The 20484-nt window shown below is 37.6% G+C and overlaps 1 protein-coding gene across 3 annotated transcripts in view; it reads right to left on the bottom strand.

The window, feature by feature from the left end:
• Positions 1–4918: 4918 nt before the first annotated feature.
• The window catches only part of LOC145977799 (uncharacterized), a 513473-nt gene continuing 497907 nt past the window's right edge, over positions 4919–20484 (bottom strand). For all 3 annotated transcript variants that reach the window (XM_083110089.1, XM_083110092.1, XM_083110088.1), the window contains one exon: positions 4919–9597. In XM_083110089.1, the coding sequence (XP_082966215.1) occupies positions 9195–9597 (403 nt within the window). In that variant the 3' untranslated portion in view covers positions 4919–9194. The remainder of the gene's footprint in view (positions 9598–20484) is intronic.

Genomic DNA, 20484 nt, shown 5'->3' with positions numbered 1-20484 from the left:
TTCGGGAACATCACTAATGAGGTTGATCCAAATTCACACGAGATTGATCTTGGGGATCCCAATAAACAGGAACATTACCGATGCAAATTATAAAGTAGGCACAGGTGGAAAGGTGTGGAAGTGTAAATTCAATGTGTTCTGCGATTACTTTGGTTTTCCTACTCTTATCAATGAAAATCAATGCACATAAATAAATGCAACAGGGTGTCGCAGGCACTTCTGGCCTTCTTCAAAGTGTCTTTTGTAGATGTCATGGATCATTGTGTCAGCTGCAACAATCAAAACTTGAGTGAATATGAAGTCGCCAACATTGACTGTGACAAAAGTCAATTTTTATACCAGAAAAATATTTATAGTAATATGTTCATTGTATAAAACACACCATAATACTAAATTCATTGATCCTGTACAGTTCCCTGGTATTTCACAAGAATGATTGCAATATGGTTATGGGAATCTTCCATAGTTTTCCAAATTAAAAAATGAATGAAATAGAACACCATACCTGATGAAAGAATATAGTTACCAGTATTACCAACCTTATTATTTTTATGCTGAGTCCATGTAGCCACAGAGATTGTATTCTGATTTCATGTTGACATATCTGTTTAGCATCCTTACACAAATTACACTGCTGTTTCTTGCAACTGTAGTCATCACTGTTGTACATAGTTGTATATATATATGGAGGTAACACTTTTTCCATCAAGGATTAAATCTTGATTATGTTAGTCTTTTTTTCTCTCTCTTTGAGCTGAAAACTTACACTAGTGGCAACAATGAGAAAATGTTATAAGCCAGTGATGTTTTTCCTTTTACCATTCTCCAGTGTCTATACTCAAATGTTGATGTTCAAATCTAAATTAGAGCAAAATATTCATGTAGCCAACTGACATTTGTCCAACGTGCATTAGAAGCACACTGAAATGTGCTGCATATCCATTACAGTCCCATAATCACCCATACAATTGCTATATCTTTCAGTCTATTAATAGACAACCATCTTAGAACAAACACTAGTAATCCACCATTGTCTTCTACCAAACATCACCACAATGAACTATTATGTGCAAGATTATATCTTATATGCAACAATACACTCACTTTATCTGGTAAAAATCTCCTAAGAACATAGCAATAGTGTGGTTTGAATAGAGCACAAGGCTATTAAAATCAGCTTCCTTTAAACTTTTGTTCTGGGGGATGGGGGAGCATGCTTTTATTAGCAGTATTCCTTTACAGATAAATCCCTTCCTTGAATTCATTGTATTATGATGATTTGACAGTCAAACATTTTTGCACTTATCATATGACAATAATTGTTTGGCAAAACATCCATTCAGAGCATACACTATTCATATCTGTAGCATAAGGTTTTCTCAGAAAAGTGGCTTATTGCAGTTTTCTGTGCTCTTTCCCCTGTAACCAATATATTCATGGGCTCCGGTACCTCTTTCTACACACTCGATTTCAGGCACATTTCAAATATTTTCGTGAAAACATTTAGTTCCTCATAACAAACAGTGTTTGCAAATAGCACGGAAGTTAATTTTTAGATCTACGTGCTATGAAATTTGCATTTTTATGAAATTAAAATTCATTGCGTAACGTCAAAAAGGTTTTTCAGAACTTCTATGATGGCGAATGATGGATTCATGTCACAGGCGCAAGTCTTAAGATTTCAGATGATCGATTCATGTCACAGGCGCACGTCTGATTTTTTTCTTTTTTTTCTTATGATTGACTTGTGCAATGAGAACATTTGTGATTGTGATATGTTATTTGTGTGATATATTGGTGGATTGGACATTTCAGACATTGGATTTCATTTATGAGACTTCAGAAATTGGAAATAATTATTTGTTTTTTGGCAACTGCAGGCCATAAACGGGAGGGTTGTTTTTTCTAAATGATTTGTGGGATGGGATAATTTGCGACTTCTTATTTTTATGATGGGAAGGGAGGGGAGGGGAGGGTGGTATTCTGTGGAAAAGGACAACAAGGACTTTCAACGTAGGAGTTACTTCATTTTTGGACTTACAAATTGAACTTCGACCCACAATTCAGTGCCTGGCCTTGGTAAAAAGAGGTAAGTTACCTTCTTAGGTTTAATTTTAGCCTTCATTTTTGGTATCTTCATGTGTCAATGTGGAAAACAGTGAGAAATAGTGTTTGGGGCAGGGGACTCCGGCCAATTTCTAACATGCCTTTAAAAGGGACTCTATAGATAAAGGTAGGGCCACGGTAGCAGTAGGGGGTGGTAAGTCAATTACCCCAGGGGCGGAGCCCAGAATCGGTGGAAAATGTGGACTCAACAATTTCAAACAACAAAATCTCAACTTTAAACGGCTGTAGTCGTAAATACTTCTTTCCGTGCTCCAATTTTTTTTATTCACAATTAGGATCACATAATCTTCATAATGAAAGAAAAAAAATAATTGAAAATTCGAGGGTGTAGAATAGGGTACCCGACCCCCAGAGAATAATCTGGATAATTTGGTAGAACAGATTTGATTAACGATTTGTAGAAAATACGTAGATAATCAGAATATCGGATATCTGGATAATTTAGGTATCCAGAGAAAATTATCTGATATCCGGATAAAATTTTATCCGGATTTGGCCATCCAATAGTTAGCTAGTATACCCCTTCCCCAGTCACAACAGCAAAAGAAATTAACTTTTACCCCAAAAATGATCCACCCTCTCCCCATTTTTTAAATTGAATTATATGTATCAGGAAAGTAGATTTTGGAAACAAAATTATGATGATATGAATCTCTGTGAAAAATAAAGAGGAAATTCGAAATATTTTACTTCATTCCAGTGGCAGACAGGATTCCTTCTTGAGGGAGTGGGGAAGCTTCCTGCAGCCATATTGTGTGCATATTTGATTTTTTTTGTTGACAAACAAACAAAATTAGGTTCCATATATACACAGTCATTACAGAAATGCAAAATAATTTAACACAGTTATTTTTAGTGGTTATTATTTATTTTATCTGCGACATTTCATTCTGGTTTCCCAGAACTTCTTCAAGCTACACTAAGATATACATACAATAACACAACCTCACCGACTGGCTTGTCAGTGAGGCAACCTTGGTCGTGGGCAGCCCAAGATTCAGGTTGTGAGGTTGTGTTATTGTATGTATATCTTAGTGTAACTTGAAAAAGTTCTGGGAAACCAGAACGAAACATCACAGATAAAATAAATAAACACTAAAAATAACCGAGTTAGATTATTTTGCATCTATAAAAAGTGGTTATGCGAACCTTTAAGAAGAACATTACAAAAATACTCTTTTGGGAAATTGAGGGGGTGGACTTAGTGGCTTCAAAACCCATGCTCGTTGTTGTGGCACCCCAAGATTCAACAGAAAATCACATTCGCCTACTAGTACTTACATGTTCAAGGAAACTTGTGCTGGGGGCTAAACGGAACCTCTAGATTGACAGTGTTGTTGACCCACCATCACAAGGTCAATTGGAATCTACTAGGGAGAAATAGTGCAGTGATGGGAGACTCATTGATCACATATCACTCAAAGAAAAGCTGATTGGAACAACTTGCCTCTTAAGGTTGCAACACGGACATATAATTTACTCTTGATATTAGTGGATGTAGTCTATATATTTCTTAGACTTTTAATGAAGTAAAAAAAAAAAAAAAGTAAAGTGCTCCCCTGTGCTTAGCACCATGCCATGAAGGAGTATAGGGGGTGTGGGGGTAACGCAACAAAACCTTTTTAAAAATAATTATAATCAAAACACTGAAAAAAACTGGTTAACAGAAATGCCCATAAAACTTCAAAATGGAAGAAAAATTAACTTCACAAATTCCCCAAAATAATGACAACATTGAATTCAGGTATGGTACCATTTGCAACATAAGAGGGATGTAGAACTGGCCCACTGGACTGAGTTTTTGTTGACAACACGTGTGGACAATGTGGGGAATATATTTTTCCTCTTATTTTGAATATGGAAAAGGCTTTTGGCCTTTAAAAATGTTTCCTGGGAATTACCTCATCATAAACTTTGGCAATACTTACAACTACTGAAATATTTTTTTACATCTCGTGACTCTTATGGTCGGTCATATGCCAATTTTCTGGACTCTTTCAGGTTATTCAATCTTCAAGTACTAAACTAGTCAAATATTAGATGTAAATGAAAATTTATACTTTAACATCTCATTATAACCCGGATGCTTAGTGTACTAGCACCAAACCTTTCTTAAATGTGTAGAATATAAGGTCAAGTCATTTGTGCAGTAGAACTTATTCACATGATTCTCTTATACACTTACCTACCAAATGCAAAAATTATTGTACGTTCTATGTACACTTTAACACAACAGTTCCTGTTGCCATCAGATATCCATACACACTGGTTTGAAAAAATGAAACCATTACAAGATTTGTAGAAATTACAAACAGTTTGTTGTACATGATTCCCAGAAAACATCTAATTCATGGATCTAGTGCAATAAAAAGAATTCTTTCCAAAGGTTCATAGCCAAACTGGCGTACACTAAAACAAGGCAAGACATTTTGGCAAAAGGTTGATTAACCATATGCTTGAACATAAGTATTAACGTTTATTAGTGTTATAGAAAATTAATTTTGATCCATCTCAAAATGGGTACCTGGGGGAAACCCTGGGGGGTAAAGGCGGTCAGGGGCGTGATGCTGATCACATCACCCCCACTCACGACTGGATCAAGAAAGTGTGGGGCGTTACCCCCACACCCCCTATACGCCTTCATGGCGTGGTGCTATGCACAGGGGAACACTTTACCTTTTTATCACTTTTTTTTACCATCTCAAAATTTTTACTTTATGAATTTCTTTAAACTTAGCTTAAACATAAAGTAATAATTAAAATGGGATTTCAACTGAAGGCAACATCAATGCAAAAGCTATGTTAGAATTGTATTTGCATTTTCAAGTTTCATAAATACAGAAATTGGCTCTCTTTGAAGAAGTTTTACCCAATATTTAGTCAGTCACACATTTGAAAAAAAAAAAATAACAACATTTTGAAAATAACAAGAACACTGTACAAAGTGTCAATTTAATTATACATATTATACTTTTAGTCCTTCATGTTACTAATGAAGCTTACTAAATAGAGTTGACGTGCAGCTGTGTTTGTCTTGCATTTTATGTACTCACAACAATTACGTGAACATGCTTCGTCTTTGGAAGTTGGTAAGAAATTTACAAAATAAGAACGTAAAATGGCAGATAAATAACATTATTGTTTTATGGCCAATGAGAAACTAAATGAAGTTTCATGGTCAAATATGCACTAATGTATTCCTCTCATTAATTCTCATTCATAAGTATGAAATTTGAAAACAGTTACAAGCTGGTAAATTCTATCTTTCTCTCTTCTATTAAAAAAAATAAGAAGAAGAAAAGTTTTCCAGTACATAGCTATAGAATTATAAAAATCTTCTGAACACACAAATTTCCCTACATCGATTTTCAAACTTTTTGACACATCACAATACAATACAATATCCTGCATGATGTCTTCTTGTTCATCAGTTTCTTGCTAATCGACTAATAAATATCAATTTCATGAAACATATTTTAATAATCAAGGGATGGATAAAAAAAATATTTACAATTTTCAGACTAGACCTTGTTAATGCAAAAAAATTTCAAAATTTTAACTTAATAGGAGAAATTAAGGAACTTCTTCACATAACTGTAATTTTGATGACTCAATGCATGATAAATACTTGAATGTGTGTTACAAGAAATATATTTCTTTGTTTCTTACGTTAAACACACCTTTGGGATTGTAATTTAACATTATGCATGTGTATTTATCCTACATTAAATTATATGAAAGACATTTTTTCGGTTTCAAATTCTTGTATGTGGTAACAACATTAATTACCTTAGCCTACTTTCATTCATTACTATTTAATTAAAAATATGAAAATAAAGACATTGTGAGTTCAGTATTTTATCAACTAATATTTTTTTAATTAGCTCTTTCTATTGATAACTGGTATGCTAATTTATGCTATGTATGGAAGAAATTTTAAAAGTACATTAGACATAAAGCTAGTGCTCAGAAATAGGTTAAACCAAAACTGAACATAAGGTCTCAACTAGGAGTGAAAGTATAGCATGAAGTTAATAGAGAATTAAGCCAACAGACTAAGGAATTAGAAAAGAGACGGTAAAAATTATATAAAGTATAAAAAAATATTGTTCCACGAATTAAAATTACGGAAAAATCTTATGAATCCAACAATAATATAACTTGAGTAAAATTTCAAGAATAAAACTTATTGATTTCATAGAAAATCAGTGAATATTCATAGTTTGTAAGAATTTACCAGATTATTTCAAAATAGTTATGAATTCATACCAAAAATGACTCATGTGAAAATATGGAAGTACCGTTTTACTTTGTACAAACATTGAAAATAAAAATACAGTAAAGCAATTACAAATGATATACACAAGAAATAATTTTACATTATTATTTTTTTAGCATAAATTATGAGTTCGTACATTATTATACACTCAATACATTAAAAAATGCAGCTACTATTTATGCCCTGAAAGAAGGCAATCATATATACAAACCACAATAGCATATTTGAGTCATATTGAAACCTATTTTTCTTATTTTATTTTACATCCTTTGTAATCACTTACAGTACAATATAGCCGTATTTTAATTCTTAGAGCAGTTTTAAAATACATTCCGTTTTTCCAAAAATAGATTGTGAATTTGTGATTACATATATTTATTTGTAAGTATCATAGTTGGTCAATAGAACAATCAAGATCAACGAAAGACTTACACAATTAAACTAACATATCATGTTGTTTGAACACTTTCGTAACATCTCCCAGTAGTTCATTTCATTTGGACTAGCAATGCACAACTAGGATACATAACAAACTGACAAATAAAAACAGTTCTGGCTACAGTATTCAGTGCCTGTAAATGACCACAGAAGCTTAAAGAAAGCTGTTCATTCACTTTAGGAGTTTAAAACCAACGCATTGTTATTATAGCACCATAAATATGTGTTGTGAGCTTAGAGACACCAGATGAAAAGTAAATGAAAAAGATGGGAGTCAAAATTATATATATATATACACACACATCTGGTTATTCTGTATTAAAAATCTCTACTAAAAAATTTTGAACACTTGTATGCAGGCTAAGTTCAACATGACCATTGCATCAAAGCAAGTATTTGTTGGGTATATAATAGTATCTAGCGACAAATATCTATGACTGAACTTGCATGAAAATGTAAATAACCAAAATTTAGAGGCACAATTGGACATACATACAGCACAACTATGCCAGGTCACACTGTGGCTCTTTAAAAATCTATGTTTTTTCTTGCATCAACCAAAATACAATAAAACAGAAAGCATAAATATATTTTTACTATGAGCAAAACATGTCAATATTTTGATAAGAGATATTTTATGTATGATGCAATGTCACTGAATATACTCAGTACAAAGAGCTAGTTTTTTCTTTTTTCTCAAGTTGGTCCAAAAAATTGGGACGTATTTACAGAAAAGCTGCTGAAACAAACATCAGTATCAACCATGCATACCTTTTTGACTAATCAATTTCTGTGTTTCAAGTTTGAAACATGTTTTCATTTATTTCAAAAACAGTTACCTTCATTTTTGTGTGTATCTACTTGCTTTTTCATTAAAACATAAATAATTAAAAATGCCAGTTGTTCCTTCTCCCATAGTTTATAACAGATTTTTCCATTGACATGAGAAGTAGTCTAATAATTATTTCAACAGAATAAACACACGAGAGAATATAGGAAAATTCTAACCCTTCTCAGATAATCTGATGTGTCAAACACTAGTCACAATGTAGGTCTCAGCACTACGTGCTGGTATTTTCCTCAATGTATTATTCACTACATAATGGCATACTTTGTAAACTGCTAGAAAATAAACAAGCTTATATTTTGGTTCAAAAGATAGCAAGATTCTCAATCTCTCTTTCATTGAGTTCATTCAAGTAGCACTGATGTTGATTAAATAAAAAAAGATTAAAAAAGTTAATGTATATTCAATAGATGGAAGTTTTACATGAAAGTAAATTGACAATTAACAGTAAGTAATTAACAAAGTAAGTCAGAGCAACAATACTAAATTGAATTAACTAGAATAGTATGCTCAAGTATGCAGTTTACAGACTGAAATAACAATATACGTTGATTATCGAACAATTTATGAAAGGAGTGCATATTTTAAAATATGTGAAAAAGTTGATAATCTTTCGATACTTAAAACACTAAAAGAATAAATTCATTAGCAAGAAAGGTTTTAAAGTTCAGGGTCTACTTTACAAAATTGAAGCTTTTATCAGTGAGTTGTATGGAAACATTTTTCTTTCCTTTACAATGTTTAACATGATGCAAGGAATAATACATTCAGGTTAGCAATAGTCAGTACATTCAACTTACTTACCACTAGCTACCCTTTATGTGGGAAGGATCTTGGAAAGTTTCATAAACATGAGAAAGATTTTTTTCAGGGGAAAAATACTTAAAATGTTGAATATATATTGTTAAGATACAATTACACAACATGAATTCTTGTTAAAAATAGTCCTTCCCACACAAAGCATTAGTGTTATTCAGTCTCACATATACGCATGTTCTACCTTGTTGTTGCAAAACACTAACCTGGTCAAGTTCACAGCAATGACACAGTACCTACAGCAGCAGTCCTTCATTCTGCATCACATTCTGCACTGCACCTAGTTTCTAATTTGAAAATAAAAACAAGAAAGAAGTTGAGAAATGCGTCATTTCACTTGGAAAGTCAGTTTACAAAGCCACTTTTAGTGCACTTGCTCCATTATATATATACTCTTATAGTTGTCTCTCACCAACCAGTTTTGTTTCAAGTAACTTTGGACACAGGCATGTCGAACAATGTCACTCATACAGAAAAAAAAGCAGATACAACCTCACCCGATGTACACTTTTTTTTTAAAGCTACTCACACTCCCAGCTCTTTCACCAAACACAAGTTCCCTTTTTTTGTAACTTTTAAACATTTTTTTTATTTGCAAATACATTATTTTTCATCCAAGTGCAAGTGCATATTTTATATTTTTTTTGTGTAGCAGTCTTTTGAGGTTTGTCTTCCGTCACGTAATTTTTACTGAATAACACAGCATTTACACTTTTGTTTCTTCTTCAGTACAACATGTTCCACTTGCGAAGCATCACTTGGAGGGACAACGACACCGTGCTGGACTTCCAAGGAACCGGGTGTCAGAACTTCTGAGGGAGCATTGCCATTAGCTCCGCTCTTCGGGGGAGAGGCGGATGTTAGCGTTCCGTCAGCTTTGCTCGGTGAGATGAGTGGCGATGATGCACTATCAACAGCATCACCTGTGGTCTGTCCCGTGGGCGAGCCATCAACCTCTGGAAGTTTTGGTGCTTGACTGCCAGGGGTCGGAGTGATTGGTTTTCCTCCCTTGATCAATTCAACTATTTCATCTGCTTCACGGCTCAAGTCTCCATCTGGTCGAAATGGATTGTCCCACCCACTGTCCGTGCTGCAAAAGAAAAAAGAAATGTATAATTAGAAATCTTTCAGACTCTTGATGTAAAGTCATAGTGCAATATATGCATAACCTAAACACCACATTAATGTAAGAATGATGAGATTTCAGTAATCCACGGGTACAAGAGTCAAATTTTAGTTACATACTTCAGCAGAATTCAAAATTTCTACATTTAAGTTGAAAAACCAAATGTCTGTAAAACCTGGCAAAATTTTGTACCTAACACATACTGTGATATGTCTAGTTAAAAAAAGTGGAATCTGAAGGGGTAAAAATATATTTGTAGTTTCTAACACATGAATACCATTTAAAATTACACAGATGCTTACGATGTTTCATATATAACATCATTTTGTAGAATACAGCAGATTTGATAATTTCTATCATAACTTTGGGAAGGGGATGGGACAGTTTCCTTCCTTGTAGGGGTCCCGGGTTCGATACCCGGTGGAGGCACATGGCACAGTGGTTCGGATCCCACTTTAAACCGTAGGTCCAGTACCGATTAGCCTTACTGTGCATAAAGTGGACTTAAAACACCCAACTCAAACCAAACCAAAAGTTTCCTCCCTTGTGAATCAAAAATCTCGCTGGAACATCAGATCAAAAGTGATGTTGCTAACCTGGACAACCCCAAAAACCTTCCATGTGCTTTTCTACGTTAATTTCTTTGCTGTTATGATAAATTCATACATTAATACTAATTCTTACATGACAAACGTTAATTTACACATAGACAATGACTGTAACAATGGATATGCAGGGGTGGTACTGGAAAATCCCTCTGCTGGTTTTTGCCTCTTTGGGGATTTACACAAACACACAAACACATACAGGGTGATTTAAAACTCTGGTTCCACAGAACAACTCTATTATTGGAGGAACGAGGTGTAAGTTGTTGGCAATATGTGGGTTTCAATCTATTAAATCTAATCTAAAGAGTGCTTGAACTTTCAATGTAGCATGCACCCATGAGGCTGTACACAGGTACGAGCCTCAATGGTAGCCGAAAATCCTATGTTGCCATGTGCTTCGTCCGGAATACCACAGTGTACTGGTTAAATTAAGAATTAATGGCGAGAATTACAGGAAAAAATAACTTGAATGTGACAACCCCCCACTCCCTGACCACTAGAGAAGGCTAAATATGCATAAAGACAACCTGGCTGCGACCCCAGTTGCTGATATCCATAGGTGTCTTGGTAATCGCAGAAAAAGGCGGCCATGCAAAGGTACCAAGTGACGCTACAGATATTCACATTATTATAAACTGACACACTCAACACTTATCCAGTGGTCTGGGGGAGGGCGGCTACCCGGCCCTCTGTCCATTTTCGCTTTGTGCACCACTAAGGGAGTTGTTTTAGTCACCCTATATATATATATATATATATATATATATATTCAATAGTTCGAGAAGGAGGGGTTACTGGAAATCTTTCTGCACATACGTTTTGCTACATTTTTGGAATCATTAATAAAACACTGCTTTCATTGTTATTCGAAATAAGTTTTCTTTGGCAACATGAACCGAGTGAAAGCATCTGAAGATGCTATGACTTTGTCGAAGGTCGAAGAGCTGAAATAAAACAGACACTACAAGTGGAAGGTCTCTGTTCCACTTTGTCGAAAATAGCATCCGAACTTACGCAACTTGGAAGATAACAGGAAGAAGCACACAATCGTCACAGCCACCCACGATTGCCACCCGTTCTTGCCCTACATTTGTAATCGGAGCAAACGCCGGGTATTTTGGGGCAGTTATAAAACCAGATGTGTGAGCAGAGATGGTTTGTTTTCTTCCGTGCGTCAATCGAAATCAGAGCAAGTTTGTTTTTAACTGCTTCAAGGAAGAAAAATGGCGCCGTCATATGGGAGTGCTGACGAAAGAGAAACGTATGCGCGCCCGCAACGACATCTTTTGGTGATAAAGTAAAACGAGACAGGAATCATTTCCTTTTAATTACAATTTTCATGTAGGCTACATCTGCGAAACTTATAAGCATAGATAAAATATACTGTTCTAAGGCGTCTAAAACCAATTATGATTATGAAAATAATATATTGGATAAATCAGGTTATGTAATCTATCAGATGGAAGGATAAAAAAATGGAGAGAAAATTCTGTGGGCGTCCGTGATTATATATATTAATATATGTCTGTCTGTCTGTCTGTGTGTGTGTAAAATGTAATTTTTCATTACTGATGAACCGTACAAAAAGGTTGATTGATTGACTTGTGGTGAGTGATGAAATAGATGAATGGACACTCGTAAACATCCATGCAGAGGCCAGGATTCGAACCCGGACCCCTGACGTTGTAGCGCGACGTGCTAACTACTCTGGCACGGGGGCCGGCCTGGAAGAAAGAGTAACTGTAGACTTGACTATTAATTTCGTTACTAGTTACCTACAAAAAGTAATCAATAACCTTAATTCCAAAACACTGCCAATATGCCCGCGTATGAATATCCAAAAACTCATATCTCAGTCTATCAAATCGTTTCCTCGTATGCGCGTTAGTTGGAAAACCACGAGATGGAGCATAGTGAACCGTGGAACAGGGGTAGAGCGCCTTCCACGTTTCCAGTTAATGACGTTTAACAAGCTCAACCCTCTGGCAACCACAAACAAAATCCCACGCGCTCCACTGCCTCCGCCCCGTCTCCAACTACTCTTAATTCAATTATTCGTACGTGGTGTATTTTGCATGCGAGTACGCGGGCATATAATCAATTGACACGCAAGAGGAGGCAATCTCGCCGTCAAGAGGGGTTCGATACCTTCCCTCCAACCCTTAGTTCCACGCTTCAATATTGCTCGGGAAACCAGTCTCCAATATTAGTACTGTTGGAGGAATCTTAAAAGAGGCATTTCTATGGGTATGTTCACATAGAGGGTGAGATGTATTTTTTTCTTATCAGCTTACAGTTTTGCCATCTTTCCTGCATTCGACTTTTTCTTTAAGGCCAACGGAGAGAGTTACGACCCCCACCAACCGCTTACGGGTACGCCACTGCCGCTAATATCCACATCAGAAATTGTTGGGGTTATATCTTGCAGATCCTGATGCTTTAGTTTCCAAAACCCAAGAATGATACACCCTTGGAGTATATACCACCCGCCGCATGACAACGTGCAGCGGGTTGCATAAATCAACACGATAATTTAACTTTTCTAGATCTGTGACAACGGAAGCAAACCACACGATTCGCGCGAATAGTCTAGAACCAATTCTAAGTACATGCAATTTTTCGCAATTTGGAATATCTTGGTTTTTTTTTTTTTTTTTTTTTTTTTTTTTTTTTTTTTTTTTTTTTTTTTTTTTTTTTTGGAAAGGAAATGAACTTGGCCAAAGGTCCAGCGCTCAAACATTTGAATCTGATATTTTCCATCAAATTCAAAAGCATAGTGAATATTTTTTGAGGATGTTCGTACTTTTGTTCAAAATCACTTTAAAGAAAGACCTTAACCATAAAAGCGTGGTTTAAATTTTAAAACTAGTTTCCCAATTAAAAAAAATACATGCAATTGGACTATTTATTATTATTGAGAGAATTAGCTTGAGAGTACTGCGCAAACTCCAACATGGCGTCGAATTTCAAAGATGATAGGTCTACGCATGTTTTCGAGGTCCTATGGCAAAAAGAGTTTTTGCATCCGTGTAGACGGAGGAAGTTTCAAGATTCACGCACCAGAAAGTGCTTGGAATCTGAAAATAAAATTGTCATGTGCGAAAATTCACAGCGAACGTAATGAATTTGCTCGGGAATAGTCTGAAAACAATCTCAATCTTGGTCAATGATATAACACATACTTTATTATACGTCAGTGGCGTAGCATGAGCATTTCGGGTGGGAACGCCAAGTCCGAAGGAAGGGTCGGGCCTTTCTTGCTTAATAATTTACTTATGGAATTAGCCGCCACAGGTATTTATTTTATTTGCCTGAAGTCAGCTGGGTTTTCAATAAAACATCATTCATGCATGTTTTAGCTAGAAAATTAGATGCCTCACTATGCCACAAATGTTTTGAACTCTGGTTGTTTTATACCTTTTTTTATTCCTTTTTGCATGACGCAAGTCATTAAAAAACCTAACAATCACAAGCGCCTCTGAACAACAGGGGACGTTATTGTTGTGGGTGATCCAACTACTGATTGACTTGGTTTATTTTACTTCGCTTTTCTACCACTTTTGGTTAATCGCGAATATGAATATGAGTGATGAAGGGACACTCACAGAGAACACCAGTGCTAACGCCGGGATTCGAACCATGGCCCTATGTCGTCTTGGAGCGCTGTGCAAAATACTCCGACACGGAGGTAGGTGGATGATTCAACTATCGTAACAGTGTCGATTAGTAATTCAGATCACTGTTTATTGCATCTTGAGAATGCTCATAAACATTTTAAAAAATAATTTTGTCCAGAGACCATTCGAGTGGTAGCGTTGTCGCCTTGTAATCAAGGGGTCCCGGGTTCGACTCCCGGTGGAGGAACATAGTGGTTCGGATCCCACTTTAAACCGTAGGTCCAGTCCCGATTAGCCTTCCTGTGCATAAAGTGGACTTAAAACACCAACTCAATCAATCAATCAGAGACCATTCGATGTTAAAAGTTTTCAAATGAATGCTAAACATTTCCATTGACACAATATTAAGCAGTTAGATACTAACGAAAAAATAATAAAAACAGAATAGTTTTGCGGGTTAAGTGGTAGAGCAGCCACAGGCTGAACTTATACCACGAGGACTTCCCCAACTTATTTTACTTTTTAATGCACATCGCTGTTCGTGCGATAAATTATACAATGCAGTGGCCATTAAGAAATGGTATATTTGAGTCTGGTAAAGTAACGTCAGTCAATATCGCGTATTGTAACATCACACAGCCCGAGCGCGAAGAAACTGGTAGGAATTCCGCTTCTGTCGTCTGGGACGGAAGGAAGGAAGGGTCACATGAACCAATCACGTAGCTTCTCTGCTCCGTACGCCACCGTCCAAGAGAGCATTGCGCGGGTGCTGTAGAGATCCAAGCTTTACCTCCAGGGCAGCAAATTCCAGCAAGGAATATAGAGCAGGGTTTCGGAGCGGAGTGCGGAGCGTACTAAAGGAGCGCTCCGGAGCGACTTCGAAGCGTCAGTTCTACTCCGCTCCTCGCTCCGGAGCGGAGCGTGGTAAGACAGCACTCCGATCCGGAGCGGAGTGGTTCGACTTTTTGAGTCGCACGCTCCGATCCGGAGCGGAGCATGATATACAGCAGTACTCCGCTCCGGAGCGGAGTGGTTCAGATTTTTTAGACGCACGCTCCGATCCGGTTAGGAGTTTTTTTTTAACACGAATGCTGTAATGCAACTATGAATATTGGGAATGTGTACATTAAAACCGACTTCCGTGACGGAGCCTGCAGTCCTGTTTCCATGTACTCTAGTTGTTTGTCTGTATGATCGCCCCCGCTTGGAGGGGAGGGACAGAGTGGAGCATGCTTTCTTATGACCCGAGTAAAACGGGTGAAGGGGGGAGGTGCGCGGGGACTTTTGGTCGAAGCTTTTTTGTTTGTGGTCGCTCTACAGCACAGCACCCTATGACGTCAGGGATCCGTGGGATGGTTCAAATCCCGGCATGGGCTTGTACAGGGTCAACGAAGTTAGTAATAAGTTTGTTTTATACACTTGTATGTTGAATTGTATCTTCTGCAAATATGCTGTATAAAGAAACAAACTGCCGGAGTACTAAGTGAGGCGAGTGTACAATCTTTGTGTGTATCGTTCATCAATTTAATCATAACATCGATCATCCCCATCTTCGCGATTATCCAAAAGCGACAAAGAAGAGAAGTAAAATGAACTAAATCAATCATGCACATTAAACATTGGTAAAACAATACAAGAATGTTGTTTTGGCTCAATAGAGAGAGAGAGCTATAGTACGTAAATTGTTCATTTGAAGTAAGTTGAAATATGAACTACGTAAATAGTATTTCTGTATTGAGATGTACTATTTTCTATTGTGACTCTTAGATATAAGAGTTTGAATGTTATGTGTTGAATGGGTTACGAATAATTTCAAGCAATCAGTTTTCTGCTTTGCGGATTTATCCGACATACCTCCCCCATACAACAGACAGCTTCGTTTTGTGCCGTATTCCGTGTTCCTTGCAGGTGACTCAGTGCAATCCGCTAGCGCATTGGTCTTGTGCCCGTTTCAAGAGGGGAGGAGGGTGTTTGTGTGTGCTTTCGGGGTTGAGAACTTCGTTCGCTGCGCTGTACGTTGCGTTCGACTTATCCGTTCATGGTAGAGACATCGCCTTTACCAGACAGATCCAGTGTTGCCAGTAGTATTAGAATTATGCTACACCAATTCTGGCTAGATTGTTGTCTTTTAAAAGTATTACTTGCGCGTGTTGTTCTTCTCTTCACTGTCGTAAAAAGAAGCTTTTAAAAGCTGTGTTCTCTTGTATCATTACATGCATATTATGTGTGCTTGTCAACGGTGGCGTATGTACATTTAATGAAATTTTTAACGCCGCTGATACATGGACGTCTTCAGGATTTTTTCCAGGCAGGGACAAGCAAGGTATTTTTCCAAGGGAGGGGGCCAGAATGAGGCAGAATTTCCCCAAAATAGTATTACTCCTTTTAAAAAAAATTCTACAGTTTGAAGTTATCATGTTCCTGCAATACATTGTCCCCAGAAGTAGTAGAAGAGTAGTAGAAGTGATAATGAAAATGTAATAATAATAATAATAATATCGCTCTCTTCACGACAACAGTCCAGTGGAAATCGAAGCTTCCCCTTGCCTCCTCCACACCCCTGGCCTCCAGGTTTGCCACACTTCTTCTACGCTTCACAGTTGACACATTGCGCGTTGTACGTATGCGGGCGGTTCAATGTGCCTTCCCTGGTGTATTGTGTAAGGATTATTCCTTGCTTATTGGCAACACTGTAGGTGAGTGACGTAATCTTGTCTGGACTGTTTCCGTGGCATTTAGTAATAATCAGTTTTATAAAAACAATAACGGGCGATTTTCAAATGCCGTACAAATTCCACAAACAAAATTACTAATGTACTCGGAACCTTTGATCGTTAGTTTTCTGTATACACTCGTATTATCCAACCTCGGAGCGGTCCGGAGCGGAGTGGGCAAGTTCTTTGAATATCGCTCCTCGCTCCGGAGCGGAGCGTCACAAGGTATCGCTCCGCTCCGGAGCGGAGTGAACCGTTCCCTAAAATTTCGCTTCTCGCTCCGGAGCGGAGCGAGAAATTTTCCAACTTCCTCTGCTCCGATCCGGAGCGGAGCGTGTCAAGGTAGCGCTCCGCTCCGGAGCGGAGTGAACCATTTCCTAAAATTTCGCTCCTCGCTCCGGAGCGGAGCGGGCTAAGACATCGCTCCGCTCCGGAACGGAGCGAACCATTTCTTCGAATCTCGCTCCACGCTCCGGAGCGTGGGCAGCTCCGCTCCGAAACCCTGATATAGAGTCCTTTACGCCAAATCTGTTCGCCGTCCGGCCAGGAAAGGCATTGGAGAAAAAAAAATGCTAGAACGAGTGTTGTTAGTGGAGCGTTGCAAGCGGATCGCGAAAAATAGCTTTTATAATGCCATGAAGATCAAACATACTATATGAAATTAGTATTTATGAAATAAAGTTTTACTTTATATTTACAGCGTTTACGCATTTTTGAAATTTTAAATGAGGGAATGCCGGGCCTATGGGCGTACTATAACGCTACGCCACTGTTATACGTACCCTGTTGTACATTGTTCCAAAGCTGACATTCGTATTCAACTGACGAGCGACGACGCTCCGAGAAACAGGCGTTGGCATTGCTCTACAGTGCTGTCATCTACCAATTATTCCCTGCACTACTTTTCCTTCCCTGGCACGCGCCCAATGCCGCCTCCTATTTTTCTTCAACATAGAGTTTACAGGAGGCGGGGTAACGCGTCAGCGGGATTTGAAACTACGTCACAGCCTCGAGCAACAGGCCTTAGCATGTATGAAGAAGCAATCTCTCCTCCTTTCAACACAATCACGTTGAACAGTTATGACAGGGTGGGTGGATAACAGGTAGGACAATTAGGGATAATGGAAGGGTATTGGCTGACAAGCAACGTCAGTTGGAGCGATATGGAAGGGAACAGAACTTGATATATTTGAACTTGCAATTATCTATGTTCATAAAAGTTAAAAGAAAACTTGTCCCCCGACTTTTAGGAGCTAAATTATTTTTTAAAAGAAATGTTGAAATATTATATCCCTTCTAGACACGATAATTTTATTAGAGATTGTATATTCCAGAAACAGGGAGCATCACGTCTAGAATTGTTTAAATTATAACAATTTGTAAAACTGTAAATCCATTGTAAGTAAACGCACTTCTTTTTATTATAAAATTATACCAACAATACAAAATAATGCCCCAGTACTTAAAGTAAGAAAGGTTGGAATTCCGATTAGTTGTTAAAGTTCTACTTAAGAAAGAAGTGTTTGAAAATAAAGTTGCGTTAACAATAAACATTATCGGGTTTGTACATTAAATTGTCACAAAAATTACTCGCTGCCTTGTAAATCGTGGTAGACCAATCAACATACAGAACTTTAGCCACAAATAACGGGAAAACTGAATCCAAGATATGTGGCAATAATACTAAGACCCAGCATGCTGTACACTCTACAACAGATCACAACCCAATTCGACCGTCAACAAACACGAACAAGTGCGACAGCTTCACATCAAGCAGTTTACTTACTTCCGTGCCGTACAAATTATAGCGCACGGTTTAATAAGATACATTGCACACGCGCATGCGCACAATGTTTTTGAGATTACCGAATGACGTCATAGCTTAGCCCAAACAGCACACTAGCGCTCCGTCACAAGTTAGTGAGGAGAGTTTAAAGGTAACCATTATTCGAGCGTTCTGGGAAACAAAACAAGGGAAAACGACGTGGGCTGAAACAAAATTAAGTTCTTGTTTTATTAAACAACATTACCCGGGTCCTGGGAAATATTTGGAGCGGCTGTGCATGGTTGAATGAAGGATATTTGAGCTAGTTTTATGCAAAATGCTCATCGTTGCACACTGTTTTTGTTCTTGCTTCCCTCGTAACTTTAAGGAGCAGTTCCTCCAAAGCAGAATTCGATAATGCAGCACATTAGGTAAGAGCCTTTGCACGCTATTTGGCGATTAACATTTCCCCTCGGGTTTCTACAGCGGAACTGAAGGGCAGATAACCGCGCGAGGAGGAAAACAATATTTTTGTCCACGTGTGTTGGTACAGGAACATTGGAGTTTATTTTGAGAGCGAATTCATTAAGTGACTCTGGGATGCATGCTTCTTGAACATCAACACAGGACATGCAAACCAACGACAAACATTGTCATTAATTTATATTACTCCATACACGTTAAATTAAAAGCGACGGTGCTCAACGCAGGTTTGATCTACTCAAGTTCCATGCATCTTTCCAGCTTTTAATTTACAGTAGTGTATAAGACACTTAAGATGAAGTTTGCTACCCTATATCAAAACGATAATGCCATGAAGTAGTCAACTATCGGATAAAATTATGGATACTCAGTTTGGACTCTTTATTTTTATTTTTTTTTAAAAAATAGCACTTTTCTTCATTTCTCAACGATAAAAAATCGAAGGCACACTCGAAAAAAAATTGTTACCATAGCTTAAAGCAGAATTGAATAAGCAACATTTTGATGTAACTAGTTTTTATGTAGATCTAGTGGTTAATTTTTAATTTTAGTCCAAACTCTAGTATTCGTAATTTTAATCCGATAGTAGTGTACATTTACAAGATCCTTGCCTTACTCCAGTACCTGCTATTATAAATCACTATATTTCCAGTCTGGCGCTACATATCTGTGTTTACAACACAGTATGGTAAAAAAAAATCAAGGTTTAAATCCATGTTTGCTCAAATACAGTTTAAAGTGGAATTCGAGCCATTTCACTGTGCTCCAGCCAATAATTTTTTAGAAGTACAATTTTTTATGTGGACTTGTTTTCATTCCCTTGCTCCATAGATTCCCGGGACAGAGGCCGTGTCCGAAAGGTGGAAGACCGTACTTGAAGTGAGCATACTTAGATTTTTTTTTTCAATTTTGGGTGCGTCAGCACTAAGGCTATTTTGAACCCGTCACACTACACGGGGTCCAGCCCCTTATCATAACTAAAATAGCACAACTGTAATGCCGTGTTGTAACTAAAATCTTGACAAAACACAGGACAACACACAGAATTATACTGGCCATAGTGTCAGTCGCCTCGTTTGTCAAATGCAGTCCAGGGTGTACTACGTGGAAGTGAGGTTGACTTTTGGACGCCTTAGCAGAAAGTCGCCCCTTACACCCCCGAGCATACTTCGAGAATGGTCTAGCGGTTCAGTCTCGAAGCGGAAATATTTTTAATTCCACTTAGACTGCAGCGCCTCTTACGGTCAGCAGATAAAACTACGAACAGTTCTTTTTCCCGCGTTATATATTTGTTTCTCACCATAGAAATAACATAGCATTTTAAAAAGTTCTCATATTTACATTTCCACACAATAGAAGAACTACAACCAGCAACTGGCAGACATTTGACTTCCATGATTTCAAACAAGTGAATAACAAGCGCACGAAAGACGACCGGTAGTCCCCAGTGAAGTGCAGAAGACTGCATTCCCCAGTCCTGCCGTGCTGCAGACTAATTGTCGTTCAATTGGCGCTTTCGGACAGAGCCAGTGTAGACGTTACGGCACGTAAATGATGCGCACTGAGAGGTAGGGAGGGTTCTCGGGAAGGCAGTCTCATTTCATACAGCCGTAAATACGGCACAAAACTCCCATATTTGGGCAAAAAGAGCATTAATCTAGTTT

Source organism: Lepisma saccharinum, chromosome 23, assembly GCF_977018435.1.
Source record: "Lepisma saccharinum chromosome 23, izLepSacc3.1, whole genome shotgun sequence".
Taxonomy (NCBI): domain Eukaryota; kingdom Metazoa; phylum Arthropoda; class Insecta; order Zygentoma; family Lepismatidae; genus Lepisma; species Lepisma saccharinum.
Note: the sequence above shows the minus strand (reverse complement) of the source record. Positions and strands in the feature narration are given on the sequence as shown.